The 22,915-nt window shown below is 41.9% G+C and overlaps 1 protein-coding gene across 1 annotated transcript in view; it reads left to right on the forward strand.

The window, feature by feature from the left end:
• Positions 1 to 22,915, forward strand: part of BICC1 (BicC family RNA binding protein 1) — a 104,597-nt gene that overhangs the window by 15,370 nt on the left and 66,312 nt on the right. The window contains exon 2 of the mRNA XM_083740277.1: positions 22,515 to 22,561. Coding sequence (XP_083596403.1) covers positions 22,515 to 22,561 — 47 coding nt within the window. The remainder of the gene's footprint in view (positions 1 to 22,514; positions 22,562 to 22,915) is intronic.

Below are 22,915 nucleotides of genomic sequence, written 5' to 3' on the forward strand. Positions count from 1 at the left end.
GGGACAACAGATTTTAAACTTGATAAATATACACCAAGAATCTTCAGAAAGAAGCACTCTTTCCTGGCCATCTCCAGCCTTCTGCTAGATCACACCATTCAAATGATTTCTGGCTGTTTCTAGCTTCATAAGGATGAAGTTTGAAAATGCATATTGGTAATTCCCTCTGCTATTTCTGTAAAACAATGACAATTAAAATAAAAAAAGCATTTCTGGACCACTTAATATTTAAAATATCTACATGGTATACAAAAATAGAGCATAAAAACAATAAAATTAAAAAGGTACAACATAAATAGTAAAATAAGAAATATAACTTCAGTAATAACTGGTCAGGAAAAGCCTGGACCAATGAAATTTATGAGATTTCTGAAGTGACTGATGGATCTCAATTATCTCAATTTGTCATGCAGAAAGAACACTGAGTAGTTCTATCACTGCTGCTGTTGCTAACAGACATTTAGCCAAATCTAAAGTTAATGATGCACTTTGTAGGAGCAGAAAGTTGGAACTCTGTTCCCATCAGAATATTCACATATAAATATGCATTTAATTGAAAATTCCTTTTCGGTGACTTTCTCTGTCTAGTCTTAGTTGAGAAATGTGGGTACTTTTTGAAGTGGCTAATGAGTGCAAGAAGTTGAGAGAATGAGTAAGTGTGGAAAGTTTGAGATTTCTGTTTACCCCAAGCAACGAGAGCCATGTAGTCTTCATAATCTAAAGCATCATGAGCCCACCTGCAGAATTTTGCATTCTGATAGTATTAAACTTGTTAGCATTAACTTCTGTTTTTTCTCATTTTGGGGGTGGGTCTCTTATCTCTAGCTATGTTGTTTTGGGTGCATACTCTTCCCCCACTCCCAGTTTCAGGATTATCCAAGATCTTGCACTGAATTAATTTACTTTAGTATAATGTGTCGTCCCTCCAAAGAAAAAACCCTCATAAGGCACAGTCTTTTATTTTTGGGACCTGCTTGCATGCCACTGAAATCCCATCCATTGCCTGAGCCATATGGATCATCCAGTTGTTGAGCCTCCTATAATCCATTTGTTGGTTACAATCTTTGTGTTGAAGCATTTCACTCACCTTCTTGCTTAGTTTGAGCCCCCAAGTTATGCTAGCATATTAAAAATATTGGTTTTCAGAGACATTAGAGTAAGAAAAGGAATGGAATTAGTAAAAAACTTTTGGGAAATAAGGAAATGGAGTTGCTGATGGGATAATGAAACTAGAATACAAAACGGTGAGGTACGAGGAAGTCGGGGAAATAAGGCTGAGAAAATAAGTTTTGAAATTATACTTGTTGTTTTTTGTTTGTGTTTGTTTTTATTGTAGTTGTTTTGTACTTGTATGTTCTTATTGGAAAATTTAATAATTTAATAAAGCGAGAGGGCATGTGTGTGAGGCAGTCTGTATCTAGGCAGTCTGAATTCTACAACATATGTAAATCATGCAAATTGAGCCATTTTGCACTCTCTCTTCCATGGCATTGTTCTGATTTTTCTAGTCAAGGGAACTGAATCCCTTCTCTTAGCCAAAATTCAGCCTTCTTCCTGGTTTCTGAGATTTCAACAGGCATTGCTCACCTGCCTTCCAATGCAACGGCACAGCCACAAAAGCTGGAAGCTTGCTCTCTTGTTCTGAAGGAACTTCAAGATCAGCAAGAATCTGAATTCTGTGCCTGTTAGCCGGCCTGTGTTTTTCCTTCTTACTCTGAAATTGCATGTGTATATGCAACACAGCCATTAATAAAAATAGGATGTACAATGATCTATCCTCATTCCCCAGGCTACTTTCATAGTTACAGCAGTCATAGTGGCTTATTTTCTGCAAGGCTTTGTTGGTTTTTGCTCTTTGAGTGTACTGATGCTATTAAATTGGTTACAGTTGGACAACTGCAATTGCATCAGCAGGATACAGAAAAGATCACATCAGCAGAAGGCTCTGGAGAGAGAAACATGGCTCTTGTTTCTCATGCAGAAGCTCTCTCCAACCAGTCATAAATGTTCATGACCCAAATAGCAGAACAGGGGTTTGGAGAATTTGTGGTCCTCGGGGTGTTTTGCATCTTCCCTAACCATTGATAAATGCTAGCTGGGGCTGATGGCAATCTGGGGCCCTACATGTACTGATAGACACTAAATTGCATCAGCATCAGCAAGCATTCCCAAGAGTGAGTGAAGGATGGGAGTTGTAGTTCATCAACATTTCCAGGACTACAGGTTCCCCACTACTGTGTTGGGCCTTTTGCTGTTGAATAATGATTTCTGTTCTGTTATCTTGGCTTTGCCTTCTCCCTGTAGGCCTTTTTTAAATTTATTAGCATGGTCTGTGTTTAATTATGCACAGAATGAGTTGTCAGTTTGGCTTTGAACTGTGCAGACAGTTTTAGTTTGTGACTATTTTCTGCAGAACTTATTGAACGTAATATTGTACTTGAGAGAGGGGTGGGGTGGGGAGAATGACTTTGCTTATTAGTTTTGCATTTGGTGTATTGTCTTGCTTGACATCCGTTGGTTCTTAGAGCATAATAATTCTACCACTAAAAAGGTAAACGAAAGTGAACCCTGGCGACAATGGGGTGCAGCACTCATCTCGCTTCAGGCCGAGGGAGCTGGCGTTTGTCCACAGACAGCTTTCCGGGCCAGCAAGACTAAACTGCTTCTGGCTCAACGGAACACCATGACGGAAGCCAGAGCACACTAACAACCTGATGATTCTCAAAAGAAGACACACAAAACCATGTACAGAGAAGACCAGTCAAGATACCCAAGTGTTCTTCAGTGAATCTTGAAAAGTGACAGTGCAGTAATTGGAGGGGGGTGAGCCCCCCCCCCATGGTGGCTCCTCCTTTGAAAAGAACAAAATGATAACAAGCCAGAGAGCCCTTTTCCTTCTATGTACTTCACCTTTTTTTCATCACTTTGGATTCTTTGTTGGAACCAAGGGATCTTGGTAACCAAAACACAGGTTTTGGTACAGTCTCCTACTTTTAATTCATTTAGCCCACTCTGGAAATACTTTAGCTCACTTTCAGACTAAGGAAAATCTAGGTGCCCACTGAACTTAGCTGTGCAATCCTAACCATGTCTGCTTGGAAATCAGTCCTAATGAATTCATTGGGCTTACTTTCAGGTTAGCTAGGTTAGGGTTGCAGCCTTGACTCCCTTTTGAGGAACTTAACCACATACACACCCCACCAAACTTAAGATTCATTCTGGAACTTGCATCCACTCACACTGGTTTCAATTCAGTATAACTCACCCCCCACCTTCCCGATGCTTCTGACATTTTGTAAGTGTGCTAAGGTTTAAGCGTTTTAGTTTGGAACTCCTTTTCAGTCAACCTGGCTCTCATATCTAACCCTTTAAAGTGCCACATTAACCTTTTATATGCCCATAGAAATTTAGCAACACTTCACCTTTCTAAAATTCAGGACGTCTGCAGGATGAAGTCACAGGAAGTCTGCAGAAAGTATGATCAGTCATCATTTTAGCTTCATCATTTAGGATCAAGTAAAGGGCACGAGGGAATCTGAAGCAGCACAGACAGTGGTCCAGTTACCCATTTTGCCTGCTGTATTTGTAGTACTGGTTTGCTAATTACATGACTATTTCATTTCAAGTTTCATATCACTGCTACAACTGTAATCACACAGACTTTTCTAGATGCCCATATAACCTCTCAGTGTGAAGCTCCAGCTGGTTGTCTTTGGCATGTATCACCTGTGTGTTTGTATTAATCGCATGTGAGTAAACACATATTTACCTCTCTCTCTCTCTCTCTCTCTCTCTCTCTCTCTCCCCGAACCTTGCTTAAATAGAGAAGTCACATTCCCAGTCCTACAAACAACATTCCATAGGCTCCCTTCCCAACTCTCTTGCAGGTCCCCTTCTAACTTTTCTGGATTTTATAACCATAGTTTGCTGAGACATTTGAATCTAGCAATGTGTGGTTATTGCTAATCAAGAATTGCCTCCAAGTTTTGGCTTTTGGTTTTGCAATCCATGTTTGGAGGCTAAGGTACATTATCATACCTTGTTCTTTTTAGGTATGCGTAGGCAGCATGGCCAGGCAGACCTGACACCAGGGATTATGGGAATTGAAATCTAACGGGAAATGGTGGTGACCCCTGAGCTGCTCAGTGGCTTAACTGGAAGGGAACAGGGCAGAGGGAGTGCCTGCATCAAGGTTATAGAACACTGTATTTCTGCTGTCAGTTGGCCCCATGATGCAATAGAAAAGACTGCCTGCCACTTACATAGATGTCTTTGACTTCAAGGAGTGTCTGGCAACTTTGGTCTTACAGGCTCTCAAATTACTGAGGCACACAGATTGAGTGATCTCTAAGATTCTCTGAAAGGAAACCAACTGCATAATGCAGGATGTCAACGATGTTAATATGGAACTTGAATGCGCGTAAGCTGTAATCTACTGGTTGTTTCATTGCCTCAAGCGATGCTTATTTCTGGAGCGTGGTAGAAAAGAGAAGTTTGATTGTTTGATGGATACAAAAACTGAGCTGGCCAAAATCATTTTTCTGACGAGAATGGCCATCTTACAACTGATGTGGGTTTTAACTTGCCTTCGAGATTGAAAGTGGCATGTACATGAAAAATAGCAGAATTCATTATTTGGAATGTCTTCCAAGTTTTCTGGTTTCTTATAATAGCTGGGGATGGGGAGAGTTGAAGTGTTTTTGAGAACATGCAGAACCGCCAGCAATGCATGAAGGAATGAAGAAGCCAATGCTGTTGAGGATAGTAGCATAGATAACATCTTTTGGAATTGACCTCGGCTGTTCCACCTTTTGAATGAAACAGAACAATTTATAACAGGGCAAAACACTTGCATTGCCAGCACTCAGTGAATGCAAAACCTCTTGCATTTCTTCTCCTTTCCTGCGGTGTCAGCATGTGAAATTTACAGAAAAGTACAAGATAGCTCCGGCCTGAATGGACAAAATTAAATTTAGTAATTCAATTCACTGTCTTGTTGCTAGTTGCAGTCAAAAATAGAATTGATTGCCACTAGTGGTCAGTAAAGATCCTTTGACTCCTTTTCTGACAGTTAAATATTCCACTATTTTGAACTTATTCACTGCCACTGTTTGCTGTAAAGAGAAAATGCCTGAGTTTCCAAAGTGTGTAAATGTTGTTGATGTGCTAAAACCTCTGCCCCATATACAAATATAAAAATTGGGGATTAAAAAGCTGGGTATATCATTCTTAAAATGAATGTTACACACATGTGTATAATTTTGAAATCTTACGCAAATTTAGATTCCTCTAACAGGATTGATTCCAGAAATATGGTTAAAACAGGTTTTCAATACAGTGGTACCTCGGGTTAAGTACTTAATTTGTTCTGGAGGTCTGTTCTTAACCTGAAACTGTTCTTAACCTGAAGCACCACTTTATCTAATGGGGCCTCCTGCTGCCGCCGCACCACTGGAGAATGATTTCTGTTCTTATCCTGAAGCAAAGTTCTTAACCCGAGGTACTATTTCTGGGTTAGCGGAGTTTGTAACCTGAAGCATATGTAACCCGAGGTACCACTGTACTAAATTTACATGGAATTTAGGATATTAGGAATAGTACTAATCCGGGATTTTACAAGCAGCCTAATGGCGTAAAACCAACTTTAAAATCCTTGGCAATTGATTGCTTGGCTTTGAGGGATGAAGAGCAAATTAAATGCCATTATTTCACATCCCCTTTGACATTTTTGGCATGTGTTTACTCATTTGTCATTTATTTGACAGTGAGCGCGGAACAAGCCAGTTAAAGAGCAGTGTTGCAGTATTGTTTCTGTTTTTGTTCCTGTGAAATTTTGTTTTGGTTTTTCTTGCTTTTTATTTCCATGTAATCCAGGGAAAACTTTTGTGAATCGGCCTCCTGGAAAAAACAAATCAATAGATTCGTACTGCTTTTGTACCAGAATCAGTGGGGTTTAATCATCCTTGGAGAATTGTTGCCATGCTCCTTTGCCTTTGGTTAAGTGCCTCTGACACATTATGGTCCAATCTCATACGATTCAATGCCGCTCATTCTGCATATTGCGGGTGGGGGTGGGAGTGATAGCATTTCTGGGTCTCAGCTAGGGCAGAGCCATTGTGTACCTTCTAAGATCAGTAGTGCTAGCAACCTGAATCAAAAGTGAAGCTCCCCCCCCCCCAACTTTATCTATGAAATTTTTAATAGCTTCATTGAGTTCCTTCATCACAATGGAGAATATTACATGGCAATATTTATTTAGGTTACAGTGGTACCTCGGTTTAAGTACTTAATTCATTCTGGAGGTCCGTTCTTAACCTGAAACTGTTCTTAACCTGAGGTACCACTTAAGCTAATAGGGCCTCCCGCTGGTGCACGATTTCTGTTCTCATCCTGAAGCAAAGTTCTTAACCTAAGGTACTATTTCTGGGTCTGTAACCTGAAGCATCTGTAACCTCAAGCATCTGTAACCCGAGGTACCACTGTATTTGTACCATGCTCAGGGCCGTCTTAAGCATATCTGACGCCGTGGTGCAAATATCACTCTGGCGGGCCCCCCATCTCCCAGAGTTGTCGACCTTTTTTTTTTAAGGAGCTGACACCACACTTACACATTATCTCTGCTTGGGAAGAGAAAACAGGAAACATAAAAAAAAATCAGTAAACAGGATGCAGCTTAACTGTATCAGAAAGACACCCAGCCAATTTGGTTGCCAATCATTCTGGGTAACACTGTAACTGGTAGAATAAAGCCTCAATTTAAAACACATATAGTAAAAACGTGACAATAATGCAGCGGCGTAGCGTGGGTTGTCAGCACCCGGGGCAAGGCAAGTAATTTGCGCCCCCTAACCCGGGGCAAGGCAAGTAATTTGCGCCCCTGACCCCTAACCTGCCGCCGCTGCCAGCTTCTTCTTGCTGCTGCCTGGGCTGGGGTATGTACGGTAAGGTAGCCACGGCGGCGGCGGCGGGTCCATGTCAGGTGATCTGAGGCGAGTTGCCGCTGGCGCTGCCGCCCAAACGACGCCGCTTGCCCGGAGGAGGAGGAGGGCAGAGAGGCGAGGAAAATGCAACATGGCCCAGCAGCTGCAGCGGGGCTGCCTGGTGCGCCCTCTGCGGCTCTGACGCGCGGGGACCGCGGCGAGCGCTGAGAGCCGCTGCCTGCCGGACGCCTTCAGCCCGGACGCGCGCACAGCTCGTCGGTTCTGCGAGACATGGGGCTCTGCTACAGCCTGCGCCCGAGGCTCTTCGGCGACTCCGGAGGCGGCGAGCGCGCCTCCCCAGATGTTGCGGCCGGTGCGGCCGGCCCCCCCTGCACCCCCACGCTACGCCACTGCAATAATGTAACACTAATCCAAACCATGGCTTAGCATGAATGTGCAGGAAAGAAAGGTTGCAGCTACACTGCTGTTTCCCCAGTTCTGGCAAAGCCATGCATTGAATTCAAACCTGGGCTTGTGGCTTGTTTTCACCAGACAAACCCATAAGTGCCAAAAAGAACAAACCATGACTAAGGCTCAGTGTTTGCCTGGAGTGCTGCAGCCATGATCTTCACTTCGGCTTCCCCATTTGCACTAAGTCATGATTTAGCTTAGTGTTATGTGTAAACTTGAGTGATAGCTGAGCTTTCACCCTGCATCTGAATGTCAGGTATGTGGGTGCTAATCAGATTTTAGGGAAAGGGCATTTTCAGAGCTGGCGTACTTACCAGCCTGCTCTCATGTCACCTCTGACCATGCAGTTGTCAGTGGCAAGATGTAGAGGCCTCCTAGGCAGAGCTTGATGTTGATTAGATATAATGTACATTAAGTGGTATAAATATTATTGATTAATTAATAAACTCAATCGTAAGCACAGAGAGATTTTGCACATGGCAACTCTTCACTTGAAGAGGGTTTGGAAGCAGTTGGCACAATGACGTATAGCTTCTTAATTTCCTTTTTCTTGCACTGTGAATGTACAGATGTGACCATAGTTGTGTTTTCCTATGGTCTTTCTCTACAAATACATATAAGTTGGTGATACTGCATTTCAATTAGACTTTGGCAGCACAAAGAGCACTTCCAATGTCAAGTTTGCTTCTGACGTGCCAAGGGGTGATATTTGAATGGAAAATTGACTGGTGGAGGGGCAGTGTTTATGGGCTATCTAGGTTCCAGTGTGATACCTGCAACCACCAGTTGCTCCTATGATGCCCAGGAAAGGTCTCTGCATATATCCCCACAAAGCATGGTTTGCTCTTTGTGCTCAGTTTATTTGCACTAGCTTAGCCTTTCCTTCAGCAGACAAGCCCCCTTGAGCTTCACTTCACTGGATGCCAGAATTGGACACTCACTTTCCATTCAGAGTGGAAGAGAGGTGGTGGCTGATGTACGTGCCTTTTTCTATAGATTAGTGGGCATTCTCATACCTTTTTGTCTTCTCTTTCTCTGCCCTCTTTCGGCAGAGCCTCTCCACCCCCATCGTTCTACCCAGACACTGAGGTCCAGCGCCGGGGGCGTTCTGGCAGTATCCTCACTGCGAGAAGCCAAGTTACAGGGAACCAGGCAAGGGCCTTCTTGGTAGTGGCACCTGCCCTGTGGAACGCCCTCCCACCAGATGTCAGAGAACAACTACATCTGAAGGCAGCCCTGTTTAGGGAAGCTTTTAATGTTTGGACTACTGTATTTTAATATTTTGTTGGAAGCCGCCCAGAGTGGCTGGGGAAACCCAGCCAGATGGGCGGGGTATAAATAAATTACTATTATTATTATTAGATGTGGGCAGCCATTTTGTGTCACGTCATGCCCCTTGACAGCCATTTTGAGTTGAACCCAGCTATTTATGAATAAGAGCAGTCAAAATTATAATGTGCCTACTGGCCCGAAAAGGTTGTCAATCCTGGCTTTCCATTTCTCTTGCCTATTGCTTTTCTTGAACCCCAACCTCAGTAGTTTTCTCCCAACCTGTTCGTTGCTGACAATCTCCTTTGAAAAACACAGTCAGTGGAAGAGAATATGCTAGCATGACCCTTTTGAATAGTGCAAGCTACACCAGCCATTATTTCTTTACTTATTTGAACCATATTTATTCAGTTCTTTAGTGGGGCATTTCCTTTTGCCCCCGACAAACTACCTGCAGCTTTGGAGCTGGGAATGTTACTACGCAAAAAGTAGAGTAAATTGATTGCCAAAATGTGTTCTTTTTGCTGGAATGCTTCTGGTAACATGGTCAATACAGGTATTGTTTCCAGCTGTTGGAAATTCCACCAGCGCCAAGCTTTTTGAGAAGAAGAGATGCTGACTGTTTTGTAAGGATCTAGAAAATTGTGGATGTTTCCCATTAAGCCTCTCATGCCTTTCTAAAGATAGTTCAGCTCCTAATATAATATTGGATCATCTGCCTGCATTAGATCCATGTTGCTTTTCCAAGCCCCATTCAACTGTAAGCTTTGACATACAAACCCCAAAATAATGGTGTTTCTGTGCCTTATCTGGCAAAAGCCTTGTGCATCCTTCAAGGACCAGTAGTACTAGCAAGCTGAGTCAGATTTAGACTTTTCTTCCTTTTTTGCACTTTTAGCAACTTCATTGAGGGCCCCAACAACAGAATATTAGATTAAAATTCTACTTGTTAGCAAGACACTGAACTCTGCACACCCAGGGTCATATCAGTTGTGCCACCATTTGCACAATTAGCAACTGGATTTTGTTTTTGTTTTCTAATGGAAATGGGTATGGGATGCACTCTGTTGTGATTCTCATCAAGAATGAGAGGCCCTATGCCTGCTTTAGGCATAGGAAAGAAAATGCCTGTTCACTCCATTGGAAGCTAATTGCATTTAGTTTGGCCCTAGAGAGATTGGTTTGCCCTATGCATCTTGTCAAAGAAACAATGTTCCCTTCACCATCCCATTAGAGTGTATGGAACAGAGGAATTAGAGTTTTTTCTTGGTGGCAATTAATTGTGTCCACTGTCCTTTATTTGTCCAGTGCACAGATACCTCTGCTATGGGACAAGGTCAGGCAGCTCCTTCAGCTATCAAACACTGGGGGACCATTTAAGGGTGGCGGAGTAGGTTCTGCTCTGTTCTAACCTTTAGGCACAATTGACAATAGGAGTTCCCCCATGTACACATCACTTAAAGCTTTGTGTCACTCTTGTCAATTTCAGTAAGACTTGCTTGGGAGAACTTTCAGGCAGATATGCTTGGTGTGAAGAAGGGGCTTTCTGCCTTGGGCACCCTGATGTCCCTGGCTGACCTTTGTCTAGGATGAGTAGCTGATATTTGGCATTTGGAGAGTATAAAGGAGGGCAGATGGAATTAAGTTCATATTGGGGTCCTTATCAGTTTCTTCATGTCTTGGTTTTAAAAATATTATTCGTTGCCTCTGCAAATGAGAGTGTCTTTAGCACCTGCATATTTTTGAAAGAGAGAGGGCATTGAAATACACAGCTGGCAATGAATATGGAAGGGCACTTGATTCAAATGCACAGAGCTGGTTTTACTTAACTGATTTGTCTAAAGAATGCACACTGGCAACAGGCATGTATAGCAATATCCAGGGTGGTAAAAAAAGTAGTGTTGGCTTTTCCTGTTGGGCCCCTGACATTCCTTCCAAATTAGTGCAATTCCTACGTCTCCTTAAAAAGAACAGGCCATTTGGCAGGAGGTTTTGAGCAAAGCACAGAAACACATGGATAGTATTTTGCTAGAGGGAAATTTAGTAGGAAATTTAAGACTGGCTGCATCTGAAGTCACATGCTATGCTATCTCATCCTCTAAACATCTGACACACCATGAAAAGTTTACAGTCTGCGAGGGAAGATGATCCATGTAAGATGTGTTTGAAAGTACTAGATATTGTGTTGTGCTGCTAAACACACACACAAAAAACCCTCAGTCTGACAAACTGCACCGAAGTGACCCTTGTTAAAAACATGCAACTTACTCTAGACCTTTAGTATGCATGGATGTATATGAGCATCTCTGGGACACTTAGGTGTACTTAGTTACGCACACTGCTTTTTGGTGAGCGTGCCTGCTTTCATCATGGTTTAAATGAAAGTGCACATTCTGTCATCTGCTGGTAGCTGTGGGCAGCACTTTCTACTGTGTATTTCAAGTAGGATCTACTTTTTCCAATTTATGTAGTGGTTTTCTTATATCTATATCTAGTTCCCAGATCCCAGTTTTTATGCAGCCTGCTGTAGCTGAAACTATTTCCTTGTAAAAGGTGAATCTATGGACAGGGTCCATAGCAGGTGTTGAGTGTTGCCCTTCTGATGTCGTGCTGTGATTTTTAGTCTTCAGCACAGAGGATCAACAGATGCATTTCTTGATCTGGTGAGAGCCTCTGCCTACCGAGTCTCACCAATAAGTTGGTTTCCCTAGCTCAGATGCTCCTCCCCAGTCTACATGCATCCATTTTAGCATGCTGTGGTTTCGAGCACAGAATTGAACTTGTGTTGTGTTGTGTTTGCATCTGAGATCAGCCAATAACCTCAATGTTTTGTTCAACTGGGAAATAAAGTAGAAGACGTGAACAGTGCCACGTGCAGAACTAGGAAAGTACACAGATGTGCCTATGATGGTTTCGTGCTATTTTAATTTTCTTGACTTGATCTACTACAGTTCTCGCAGTTAATCATTTGCTGCTCAGTATTTTTTGCTCATGCAGAAATGAAATGTTACTTGGCTTTGGAGTTGCTGTAGAGGAAGTTGGGGGGCAATGTTCCAAACAAGCTTAATTTTTCATTTGTTTCAGGTTTCTTGGAGTGCATGATACTTTGTTTTCTCTTCCATCATTTCATGTACAATTAACATACTGAGTAATAAATATTCAGTTACATTGTGGGGATATTCTGAACACAGGAAATTCGGAAACAAAAGAAAATGTTAAGTCTAATTGCGTTTAGCCATATTCCATGCTTATTCCTTTATATCATTAGAAGGCCACTTCATGCATTGTTCTTTAGGTGTATACCAAAAATAATAAATGTGTAAGGTTTATGGCTAGATAATGTGTGTGAAACACTTTGAGCACATGAAAGCACTATAGAAATGTTGTTTTGCATACTTCAAAGCCTCAGGGACTGAATATGGAGCAATAGTTTTGAATCTGTATTTTTCCATTATTAAGGCTAGTTACACTTAAGGCCAGTTTGGTAAATGGTTTGTTAATACAGGCTATCATCCAAAAAGCTACTTTAGGCTTGCCCAGGGGTGTGGACAGACGCAATGGGATTTTATTTCCCCCCTTTTGAACAGCTGGCTCTTGTGCCAATTTGGACTGAATTGATGTAACAGTATCAGTGACCCTTGGTAGATGGCCGGGCTCTCATCTCTGATGTCCCCTTGAACTTCAGAGATTATCATAAAAGTAGCACAAAGTCTTGCTGCTTCTGTGTTCGCTGCTGGGGATGAGTCCTTGCCCTCTTTTCTTTATACTTCGCTCTGATGTTTGTCTGTGATGCTGTGCAGGGCTTTGGAACCATTTGGATGCTGCCAGACTTCTCACTGTTTTATGGGTTTCTCCAAAGCCTCACACAACATCTGGGACAAGCCACCACCCCTCTCTCCAGACTAAAAGATACACTGTCCAGCGGCCTTTCAGCTCCAGTCTTTGTGAACCCCTGCACTTCAGTTTCAAAAACAATTTGTACCTGAGTGGCAACAAAAGCTTCTGCTTGATAAGCATGGCCCCCAAACCGCATTGATCACGTAGAGCAAGTTGTACAGTTCTTTGGATCTTGGCCTTAAACTTTAGATATTTAGGCAAAGAGCAATATTTAGGAAATGCATAAAAGTCTGGAAAGACTTCAGTCTGGGCATTTAGGCAGCTTTCTGCAAAAGGCTTAGACAGTTAAAATTAATATTGGTCATTTTCTGGTCAGCAGCAATACATTTGAAAAATGCAGTTCCATTCTTGACCATTTAATCTGGCAGCAGTGTATGTTGACAGTACTCCAGCTTTGTTTTCAAACATTGTTCAAATCCCAGTGGTAAACAGATCCTCCTGGAAGAATTATGTTAGCAGATGGACCTAAAATCTGACTTGTGACTTTTGGAAGCTTATATTCCACTGCCACAGTTTGAGCAATATGTAGCAATAAATTAGTTTCCTTATCCAGAGGAGCACAGTATCCCTAAACACTCTTCATATCTGATTTTTCTTGTATGGGGAGAAAATGGAAGAAAATTGGTTAAGTTTTTCACAAACTTTCACTTTTTCAGTACAGACAAAAAGTCATTCAGCCATCTTTTTGAGAGAAATGAATTTTGATGATAGATTGAGACTCAATAGAGTCGACAGCTCTGTCTCTGAAATATGAGGAAGAACATGTGTCTCACTTTAGAGAACATGTGGGCAGGTGATTGCTTTCCTGTGTGTGTCCCTCCCTCACCCATTGAACATCCTCTTCCACTGTCACCAAGAAATGGCCACAGGGTGGAGGAAAAAGAGCCAGGTGACACTTCCTCCTTTACCTCAGTGGATTTGAGGAGAGAGGAAGGAAGGAAGAGAACAAGCTGGCTGGCTGGGTGCCAGAGGAGGATGAAGGTCCCAGATGGAGACAGGGTGGCAGGGATGGTGTGAATGACTTTGAATGGATGAGGAGGAAAAGGGAAAATGGATGCCCTTGCCCACTCTCTCTGCTGACCAGATGTGTGACGTTACAACTACATTCCCCAGTGGGAATGTGGCCTTCAGACCTGAAAAGATTGCTCACCCCTGCCTTGGCATCTCTAGCCTGACCAAGTTTTAGTTATTTTAACTGATGTGGTAGACAGTTCTCCCACAATTATCACAAGTATCTAAATTCATATGAAAGCAATATGTGACAGGGGATGAGAAACTGATGAGCTAAAGGTTTGACATCTGCCATTCCTAAAAAAATGCTTCAAAACTGATCATTGGAGAAAATGGGAATGCATATAAAAGATAATCTGATATCTTCACGGGAATGAAGCACCATATTTGGTAGCAGTATAAGCGATAGAAAAATACTCTAGGAAAGAATATAAAGATTAATGTTTTTCATTCCCATCTTACGGATCCTTATTTTCCTGGGGGGAAATGCACAGCAAAGGCTTAGAGTTGGCTTACTTCTCACAATTTAATAACTGTATGTAAATGCTGCAGCCAATTCCGGAAGTCATATGTAGTGGTGAGCTGTCACCTGGAAATATAAAAATATGTTATATCCTTACATATATGCAAACTCCTTGGAACTTTAGCAGTATCTCTTGTATAGCTTATGTGGAATTGAAACTAATTCTTTTACACTGTCTTGGTGATGGTGCTTAACTATACAATAGCATTGCTCAAATGAGCTTAGGAGAACTTTGCTCATCCTCTTCCTCCTGCATGTCTGAAAAGAGCAGTTTAGAAGGATTTGTTTTTGTTTACTGGACACAGCAACCTGCGGTTAAATCCACCCAACTGTGCCTAATTTTGTTCTTTTGAAGCAAGCCAGCTTGAAACCATAGTTAAAGATGTCCAAAACTAAACCGTGGCTTCAGCTAAATAGAACGACTCCACTGGAGGTGGAGAGGAGAGGAAAGGCTTAAAAAATTAAACCATTCTTCAGCAACTGTGTCTGATCCTCTCATAACTTGGCACTCTGATTTCCAGAAAGACCCTGAACTCATAAGCAAAAGCATTCACATTTATTTTGGTGCTAGTTGTTGCTTGATTGAGTTGTCTGATTTCATAAGCAGGGTAGAGAAAAATCCTTTGGGAACGTGATCCCTTTGGGCCTTCTCAGTTTTTAGAATACCTTGGCAAGAATGAAATGCTGCAAAAACTGGATATAATGTGTTAAAAGAAGTGTCCCTGTAAACGTTTGGGCTGCCTCTCAGAACTACCATTATGCTACCAACACCTGCCTGTAGCTTCATTTTAAGAGTGTGTAGAGTCATAGTGTGTAGTCATAGTGTGTAGAGTCATAAAGCTATGGTTTTCCCAGTAGTGATGTATGGAAGTGAGAGTTGGACCATAAAGAAGGCTGATCACCGAAGAATTGATGCTTTTGAATTATGGTGCTGGAGGAGACTCTTGAGAGTCCCATGGACTGCATGAAGATCAAACCTCTCCATTCTAAAGGAAATCAGCCCTGAGTGCTCACTGGAAGGACAGATCGTGAAGCTGAGGCTCCAGTACTTTGGCTACCTCATGAGAAGAGAAGACTCCCTGGAAAAGACCCTGATGTTGGGAAAGATGGAGGGCACAAGGAGAAGGGGGCGACAGAGGACGAGATGGTTGGATAGTGTTTTCAAGGTTACCAGCATGAGTTTGACCAAACTGTGGGAGGCAGTGGAGGACAGAGGTGCCTGGTGTTCTCTTGTCCATGGGGTCACGAAGAGTCGGACACGACTAAACGACTAAACAACAAGAGTCATAGTGGAATAATGCTGAGAGTGTGGGACCAAGACTGCGGAAACCCAGATTCAAATCTTAGGCTCACCTTGGCAACTCCCTTTATTTTCTCCCTCTCAGCCTCACTTACCTCCCAGGGTGATATTTGCAGTAGTGTTATGTGAAGTTAAAATGGAGTAGGTGGCAGGGAGAGAAACGTGACCATCCTGGCCTCCTTGGAGGAAAGGTACAATATTAAAAAGTCAAACTTCCCCCATGGATGGATGTTTGGGTCATTGGAATTCCAAGTGGCAACACAATTTCCATTTCCCTTGACCTGTTTTGCCATTTGCTTTAAGATGATTTTATTCCACCAAGCATTTAACCAGATGGGTTGAGTTGACATAGAATATATAGACAAGTCCATCAAAACAACAAACAACGAAGCAGTGTTAGCAGCAGGTAAACATGACTTGATTTGAAAGTTGAGTTCACCTGCTGCATTCTTATTGTTTTGTACATTGCTTTTGTTGCATTCTAAATAGTGTGCTTGCAGGGAACATGCATCTTTAACTTTCCTTAAGTTAAAAATAATATGGCTTTTTTTAAAAAAAAAAACCTACACCTGTGCCACCTAGTAATTTTAAGTGTGGCGCTGTGGGTAAAACCTCAGCGCCTAGGACTTGCCGATCATATGGTCGGTGGTTCGAATCCCCACGGCGGGGTGAGCTCCCGTCGTTCGGTCCCAGCTCCTGCCTACCTAGCAGTTCAAAAGCACCCTTAAGTGCAAGTAGATAAATAGGTACCGCTTTATAGCGGGAAGGTAAAGGGCATTTCTGTGTGCTGCGCTGGTGCAGGCTTGCTAGAGCAGCTTCGTCATGCTGGCCACGTGACCCGGAAGTGTCTTCGGACGGCGCCGGCTCACGGCCTTGAGAGCGAGATGAGCACGCAACCCCAGAGTCGGTCACGACTGGCCCGTACGGGCAGGGGTACCTTTACCTTTATACATAATTATGAGAATAACAAATGCACGAAATAAGTAACCTTAACTGATTTATTTCATACCTTATTCACAGCTTATTTGTTCTCATTATAAGACTTCACTCGTAAACCTATGTAGTGTGATGATCTCTATTAACAAATAGGACCTCTAGCAAAATGTTGCAGTGTTTGCCTATCCCTAAGAGGATTCTATAACTCTTCCCCAACCCCAGTTCTGCAGGGAGCTTGTTTCCAAACTATGGAATTCATGCTTGAGCAAGAATTGAGAAGTCACTTTTCTAAATATCTGTATACAAGCAGCTGTGATAATATAACTTTGTTCACCAGTTAGTTTCCTATGTGCTTTGATCTTGTCTCAACAATGACTTCATTTCCTTGCTGTCAAAAACAATATTTTGTTGATGTGATGTGATGTGTTGATGTGATTGCGCTTAGAAAAGTAGCTTTTTAATGCAGTGTGGTGTAGTGGTTAAGAGCGATAGACTCGTAATCTGGGGAACTGGGTTCGCGTCTCCGCTCCTCCACATGCAGCTGCTGGGTGACCTTGGGCCAGTCACACTTCTTTGAAGTCTCTTAGCCCCACTCACCTCATAGAGTGTTTGTTGTGCGGAGAGGAAGGAAAAGGAGAATGTTAGCCTCTTTGAGACTCCTTAGGGTAGTGATAAAGCGGGATATCAAATCCAAACAACTCCTCCTCCTCCTCTTCCTCCTCCTCCTCCTCCTCCTCCTCCACTTCTTCTTCTTCTTCTTCTTCTTCTTCCCACTTAGTTGTCTGTAATGGTTCTACATGTAAGTACAGAACCAGTATTGTTGTGTTTCACAGTTCTGAACTCTGTTCACTTATGAAATCAATATCTTTCTTGAGGTGACTTACAAGTACATAAAATATGCAGGATTTTAAAAAGGTAGGGCTACATTTGTGCCAAGATAGTTGAACATCTGTGGACACCCCACTTTTGGCATGTCTTCCCAATTTGCACTATACAGTTGCATAATAATAAGTTTATTATTTTTTCAAAGACTGAACGGGGAACGCTTTTGGTGGGGCTAGTTTCAAATGTGGTCAGCTAGCCATAAATTGAAGACGGCCAATTTATGGACAATACAGGTCCTATCAATAAGAACTCAACTCATTTTTCTCATAATACAAACAGTTGCAGTGTATCCCAAGCCTAGAACAGGAACCTTGTGGCAGTGTTTGGGATTTGCAGGAGAAATGTGCTTATTTCCCACCCTTCTGAAACCTTCCTTCACTCCTGTATCATGCTCAAGGGCTGGCATCTGACACTCAGGTCCAGGGTATAACATAAGTAAGTTTTCTAAGCTTACTGCACTCTGAGGCTAATGCACACCTCCGTGAAACTATGAGCTGGCTTATTTAGAAGTTCACTTATATCCTGGGTCTTTGGCCCCCAGAGCAGTGTACGGAACATAGAGAAAAGCAGCTCATATGAAAACAAAGCAAGAAAGTTAATGTAGCAACAATTCCAGAATTTTGAAATAGAAAAACCATCAAGCCCAAGGCGGGGGGGGCAGGTTCAAGAAGCAAAAACAATACTCTAGGGGATATGCTTGAACAACAGCTGTTTTAACTTGCTTTCTGTATTCCCAAAGTGAGACTTTCCAGACCTCCTAGGGCTGTCATAATTTCAGCATTGGAGACCCACGATGGAGGGATCCCATTATGACTTGGATAAGCCCCAGATTTTGACTTTTTAAAATCTGAATTGGCCCAATTCATCTATAGACTTGCATGCACCCACTGCATACCCCTAGTACTAATCCACATATCTTGGTACAAATCCAGGCTCCTCTCTAAAGTTGCTGAGAGTCTTCTGGCCCCAAATACCATTCTGGGTCTATTTTTTCTTAGTAGCAATGGCTGTGAGGATGAATGAGAGAAGCTCTGTAGAACTCACTACATAGGAACAGCACTTTGTGATCAGTTTCTAGTAATTTCAAATAAATAAAAATGGAAAACTTGGTTAGTAGCTAATTAAAAATTCTTGTATTTATCCTTGGTGTGAGTCAGCTCAGCTAGTGGCCTGGTTTGCATGTACTTTAAACCATAGTTAAGTTAAAACAGCTGAAATCGTGAGCACTTCATTCCTCTGCTGCTTCTACTGTTTGAAGCTAAGCCACAGGTTGGCTTAGTAGATCATAGATCATAGAATTGTAGAGTTGGAAGGATCATCTAGTCCAGGGGTTGTCAACCTGACCCCTACTGCCCACTAGTGGGCGTTTCAGGATTCTAGGTGGGCGGTAGGGGGTTCTATGGCACAAGCTGAATCCTCCTTCCATCAAGCTCTTGTGGGCGGTAAGGAAATTTTACCATCAAGAAAGATGCATTAGTGGGCGGTAGGTATAAAAAGATTGACTACCCCTGATCTAGTCCAACCCTCTGCAATTCAGGAATAAGCAGGTGCCCCATACGGGGATTGAACTGGCAACCTTAGCATTACCAGCATCATGCTCTAAGCAACTGAGTTATCCAGGCTGTTAACTCCAAACCCAGGCTCATGGCTTCTTCTCCAACAAAGAGCTTTAATCAAGGTTAGTTGGAAATGAAGCCGGTGACTGGCATAGAAAAGGGGGGTGGAACTATTGACACAAGTCCTAATGTCCAATAATAAATTCAAAAGCTGCATACAACCTAGGAATACAGTATAGATACTCTAGTACCAGATTTCTATAATGTAAGCTCTATTTACCCACCAGGGATCATTTGAATGGCGGCCATATTGGCTCAATACCAGAAGTGCTAATTTAACTGTGTTGGGACTATGACCCCTGGGTGGCTTCTGCAGTTTGTGTCAATACGGATGAAAAAAATATTGGAAAGAAATACATGTCCAAAGATGAATGACACTTGCAAAAGACCTACAACAATTCTAAATTTACACAAAATTAGACTTGGCTTCATAAATCTTCACTCTTTGAAATATACTAGAGGCCGCTGCAGTAGACTAGAATTGAAATAACACTCAAGTAGAATTTCAAGATCATTTATTTAAATTTGATCTCAAGGATTTTCAATAGTACTTTCTCATGGTTAAGTAGACAAAACCTTGAAGTTCATGGATGCCATAATAGTTAACACCTGTTTCAACTTTGTCCTGTTAGTTTTGGATAGGCGTTTTGCAGCCCCACATTGGCTGAAAACGAGAAGTGTGTGAAATGCAATATTGCATGATAACTGTGGAAGCCGCAAGAGTAAAGCTGAAAATACAAATTGCTTAACGTATATATTTGAATAGAAATAGATAGTTTTCAACACACCTGCCATTTATATACAATAGACTGCTTTCTTAGGAAAAGCCTGATAGTCTTTACAAATGTTGTAACAGAAAGAAATGCAAGGCCTGTTAAATTCCATATGTTAGCAGGAGCCTGTGCGTGGGAGAAAATAGCTTGCTGTAAAGGCTTAGGCCAGGGGTTCTCAATTTCTGAATTTTCGTGGTTAGCCTATTCACCAGACAACAGTCCAGAAGTATATTTTCTTGCACAAACAAACCCCTTAGCAGTGTGCAGGCTTCATAGCCATGAGCAGAACAAAGTAGAGTTTCTTTATATTATGGGGTGCATATCCAGATCATCTCATATAAAAGCCAGAGAGATGTAACATGGAATACTGCTCTAACCTTGCTCCATGGTGCAGCAGTAAAACTGTTAGCACATTTGCAAAGCTAAGCAGGGTCTGTTATGGTTCCAAATTGGATGGGGTACATTGTGTTGAGATTCCTGCATTGCAGGGGTTTGGACGAGATGACTGTCAGGATCCTTTCCAGCTCTAAGGTTCCATTAATTCCATGAATCCCTTAGTTCTTTTGAAAACAAATTCAATTTGCCACAGTAAAGTTTGGCATATTTGGTAGGGACCAGACACAAAACGGACCTGGAAGGCCATATTCTCATGTTTGGAGGGCAAGATTTACCCTAAGGACTGCCAGTTGATCACTGTTGCCTTAGGCTGGGCCAGGAATTTGTTTAACTTTAATATAAAAGGGCATAAGAGCTTGATAGATGAAGAGATACATGAATGTGCATCAAAGGGATTAGAATATAGCTGTGAGTGGCAGTCCCTGCGTATCGTTCTGTTGGGAATGTCTATAATCTTTAGCTATAATCACATGTCAGTGATGGATGTTGCAATGTGTTTCTGACTAAAGGCAGCAGAAATTTATTCTAATTAAATTGGAAATGTGCATAAAATCAAAGGAAGATAGCTCAAAGCTATACTGTGTCAGTGTGTGTGAGAGACTGGTGGGCTCTATTAATTATTATAGGATTGCCGTATTTCAAAAAGTAAAAACCTGAAAGTTGTTTTGGGTTTACTTGCCAAAGATCCAGAACAAACCACCACCTTCCTGAAATTCCCACCCTCCCCAGACATCACATCCACCTTTGAAATCCCAATAACGTCCGGGAAAATCTGTACATATGGCAGCGCTAATAAGTACTTTCCTGTTTTCAGTTGCCCCTGCATGCTCAGCTTGGTACAATAGCAAAGAACTGCTTTCTTCCAAATTCCAATCTCTTTTTGCATTTAGGATGGTAACTCTCCTCTCTTAAATGGCTAGCTGCAACAGTAGATCTGAAACTTCAGTTCAGTAGCTACTGAACACTATTAATGTTCCTCTGCATGGATAAAGTCTTGCCAAAATTCATTATATCTTGCTAGTCTTTGTTGTTATGTGTGGCACGGTAGTATATTTTGAAGAACAACAATAACCTTAGAGAGGTTCCTGGGTATTCCAGTGTCTAAACTCATGTCTAGAAAACTCAAATATTTTCAGTCCAACACTATGCTAGCCTGCCTCCTCAATCCCCTAGCGAGTTTTAAGTTGAAGTTGGCACTGGTACCTGAGATCATGAACTTTTCCTGCTTTGTCTTTTTAGCATATGTACCATGGGTTTCAATGTTATCATAGCATTTGCTAGAAAAACTGGTTTTCCCACTCTGAAGAACAACTAGTTAGTCCTAGTTTGTCATTAAAATAATCACCAATGGTCAGTAACCGCAACTGTTTTATAAAGCATATTGGAATTGTTTGGTAAATTTCATTTTCAAAACGAGATGATCAAAAGGAGCATCTCGGAAACTGTATCTTTACGGTTAAATAAAGGGGCTAAGCTGTGTGAGTGATGTGTAACAGAATACTTTAAAATGTACAGACACACTTGGTTTGCTCATTGAAGGAAGTTCAAAGACTGGCATATTTTAGATGCAAAAGCCAAAGTAAAACATTAGATTACATCTAGCCCTAGGCTAAGATCCAAAGAACCATACTATATTTTTTGTGCACCCTAGACAGTTTCAGGCTTCACTTCATTAAATTAAAGCCCTCTCGATAGAAAACAATAGTTGAAACTGAGTGGGCCATAGTTGAAAGGCAGTTTCTGTGACACTGCAGTCATTGTGTTATGCTGTTCAAAAAAAGTGGGAAAATACCACTGAGCAAATACTAAGTAACTTTTGGGATTCCCACCCTGGGCTTGAAGAGATGCAGGCTACCTGCCCAGATCTCTATAGGCATGTGAGTCTGTTAGAGAGCGCCAGTTTTAGTGTAATAGAGAAAGCAAGCATGTTTCTCAAATTTAAATGACCATATCCAAAAATGTTGAAAATGAGCTGAACTAGCTGTACACAGGAGTAATGCCATTGGCTTTATGAAATGAGACTATCCAATTGCATTTTGGATCTTGATCTCTCCCACCATGACACCCATTTCAATAATCTTTCCCCATTGACAGTGCATCAGGCATTTCCTCCATGTTAAGTACAAGGGAATATGGCAGAAATCAAAGTTTTTGTTAACCAACAAGCATCCTGCGTTACATTCTCCTTTTCTCCCCAACCATATTTTGCATAAAGGAGGTTGCCAGCATATGTGCAGGATTAATTGCTGTGTAAAGCCTCTTCTGCTTCCAGACATAAATGGTTCCCATTTTTAGCAGCACTTCCCTAGTAACTTTTTCAAGGAAATTCTCATGATGGATGGGTTGCCACCCTTGTTAAACTGGGGTCAACAGTGCTTTAAGTATCTTTGTGAAAGCACCCAAGGAGAGACATAACCAGAATTGCCTTAAGCTGAGATAAAATTCACGCATGTAGGAAAATGCTACATGACATCACAGGTGTTGCATATGTTTAATGGTGTGTCATTTTATTTTCAGCTGCTGCTGAAGGAAAAGGCAAAAGTGGAGAAGACTTTTTTCAGAAGGTAAGCAAAACTGCACTTAGTCATCTCTGTCTAACAATATTCCATTTATCACTATAATTGAAGGCATGGTGATTGATATTTTAGGTAAATTATCTCTGGAGCATGGACCATATGACATGTGACTTGGTTATGACCTATTGTATGCATATGCCCGTGCATTTAGTCTCCGGTGCAATTTTCAGGTGTAGTGAGGAATAGGAATTGGGAACTGGATTAACCAAGCCTGGTAGAAATACACTGAGTCTGGCCTTTCTGCCCTTGTTTGGAGAACAGAGAAGTCATTTCTAGCTGTGGCGGCCACAGCTCAACCCAAGGAATCTTGGGTTGGAGAATACATGTTTCAGATCTGGATCA

Source organism: Podarcis gaigeae (genome assembly GCF_964106915.1).
Source record: "Podarcis gaigeae genome assembly, chromosome: 5".
In the NCBI taxonomy this organism is placed as follows: domain Eukaryota; kingdom Metazoa; phylum Chordata; class Lepidosauria; order Squamata; family Lacertidae; genus Podarcis; species Podarcis gaigeae.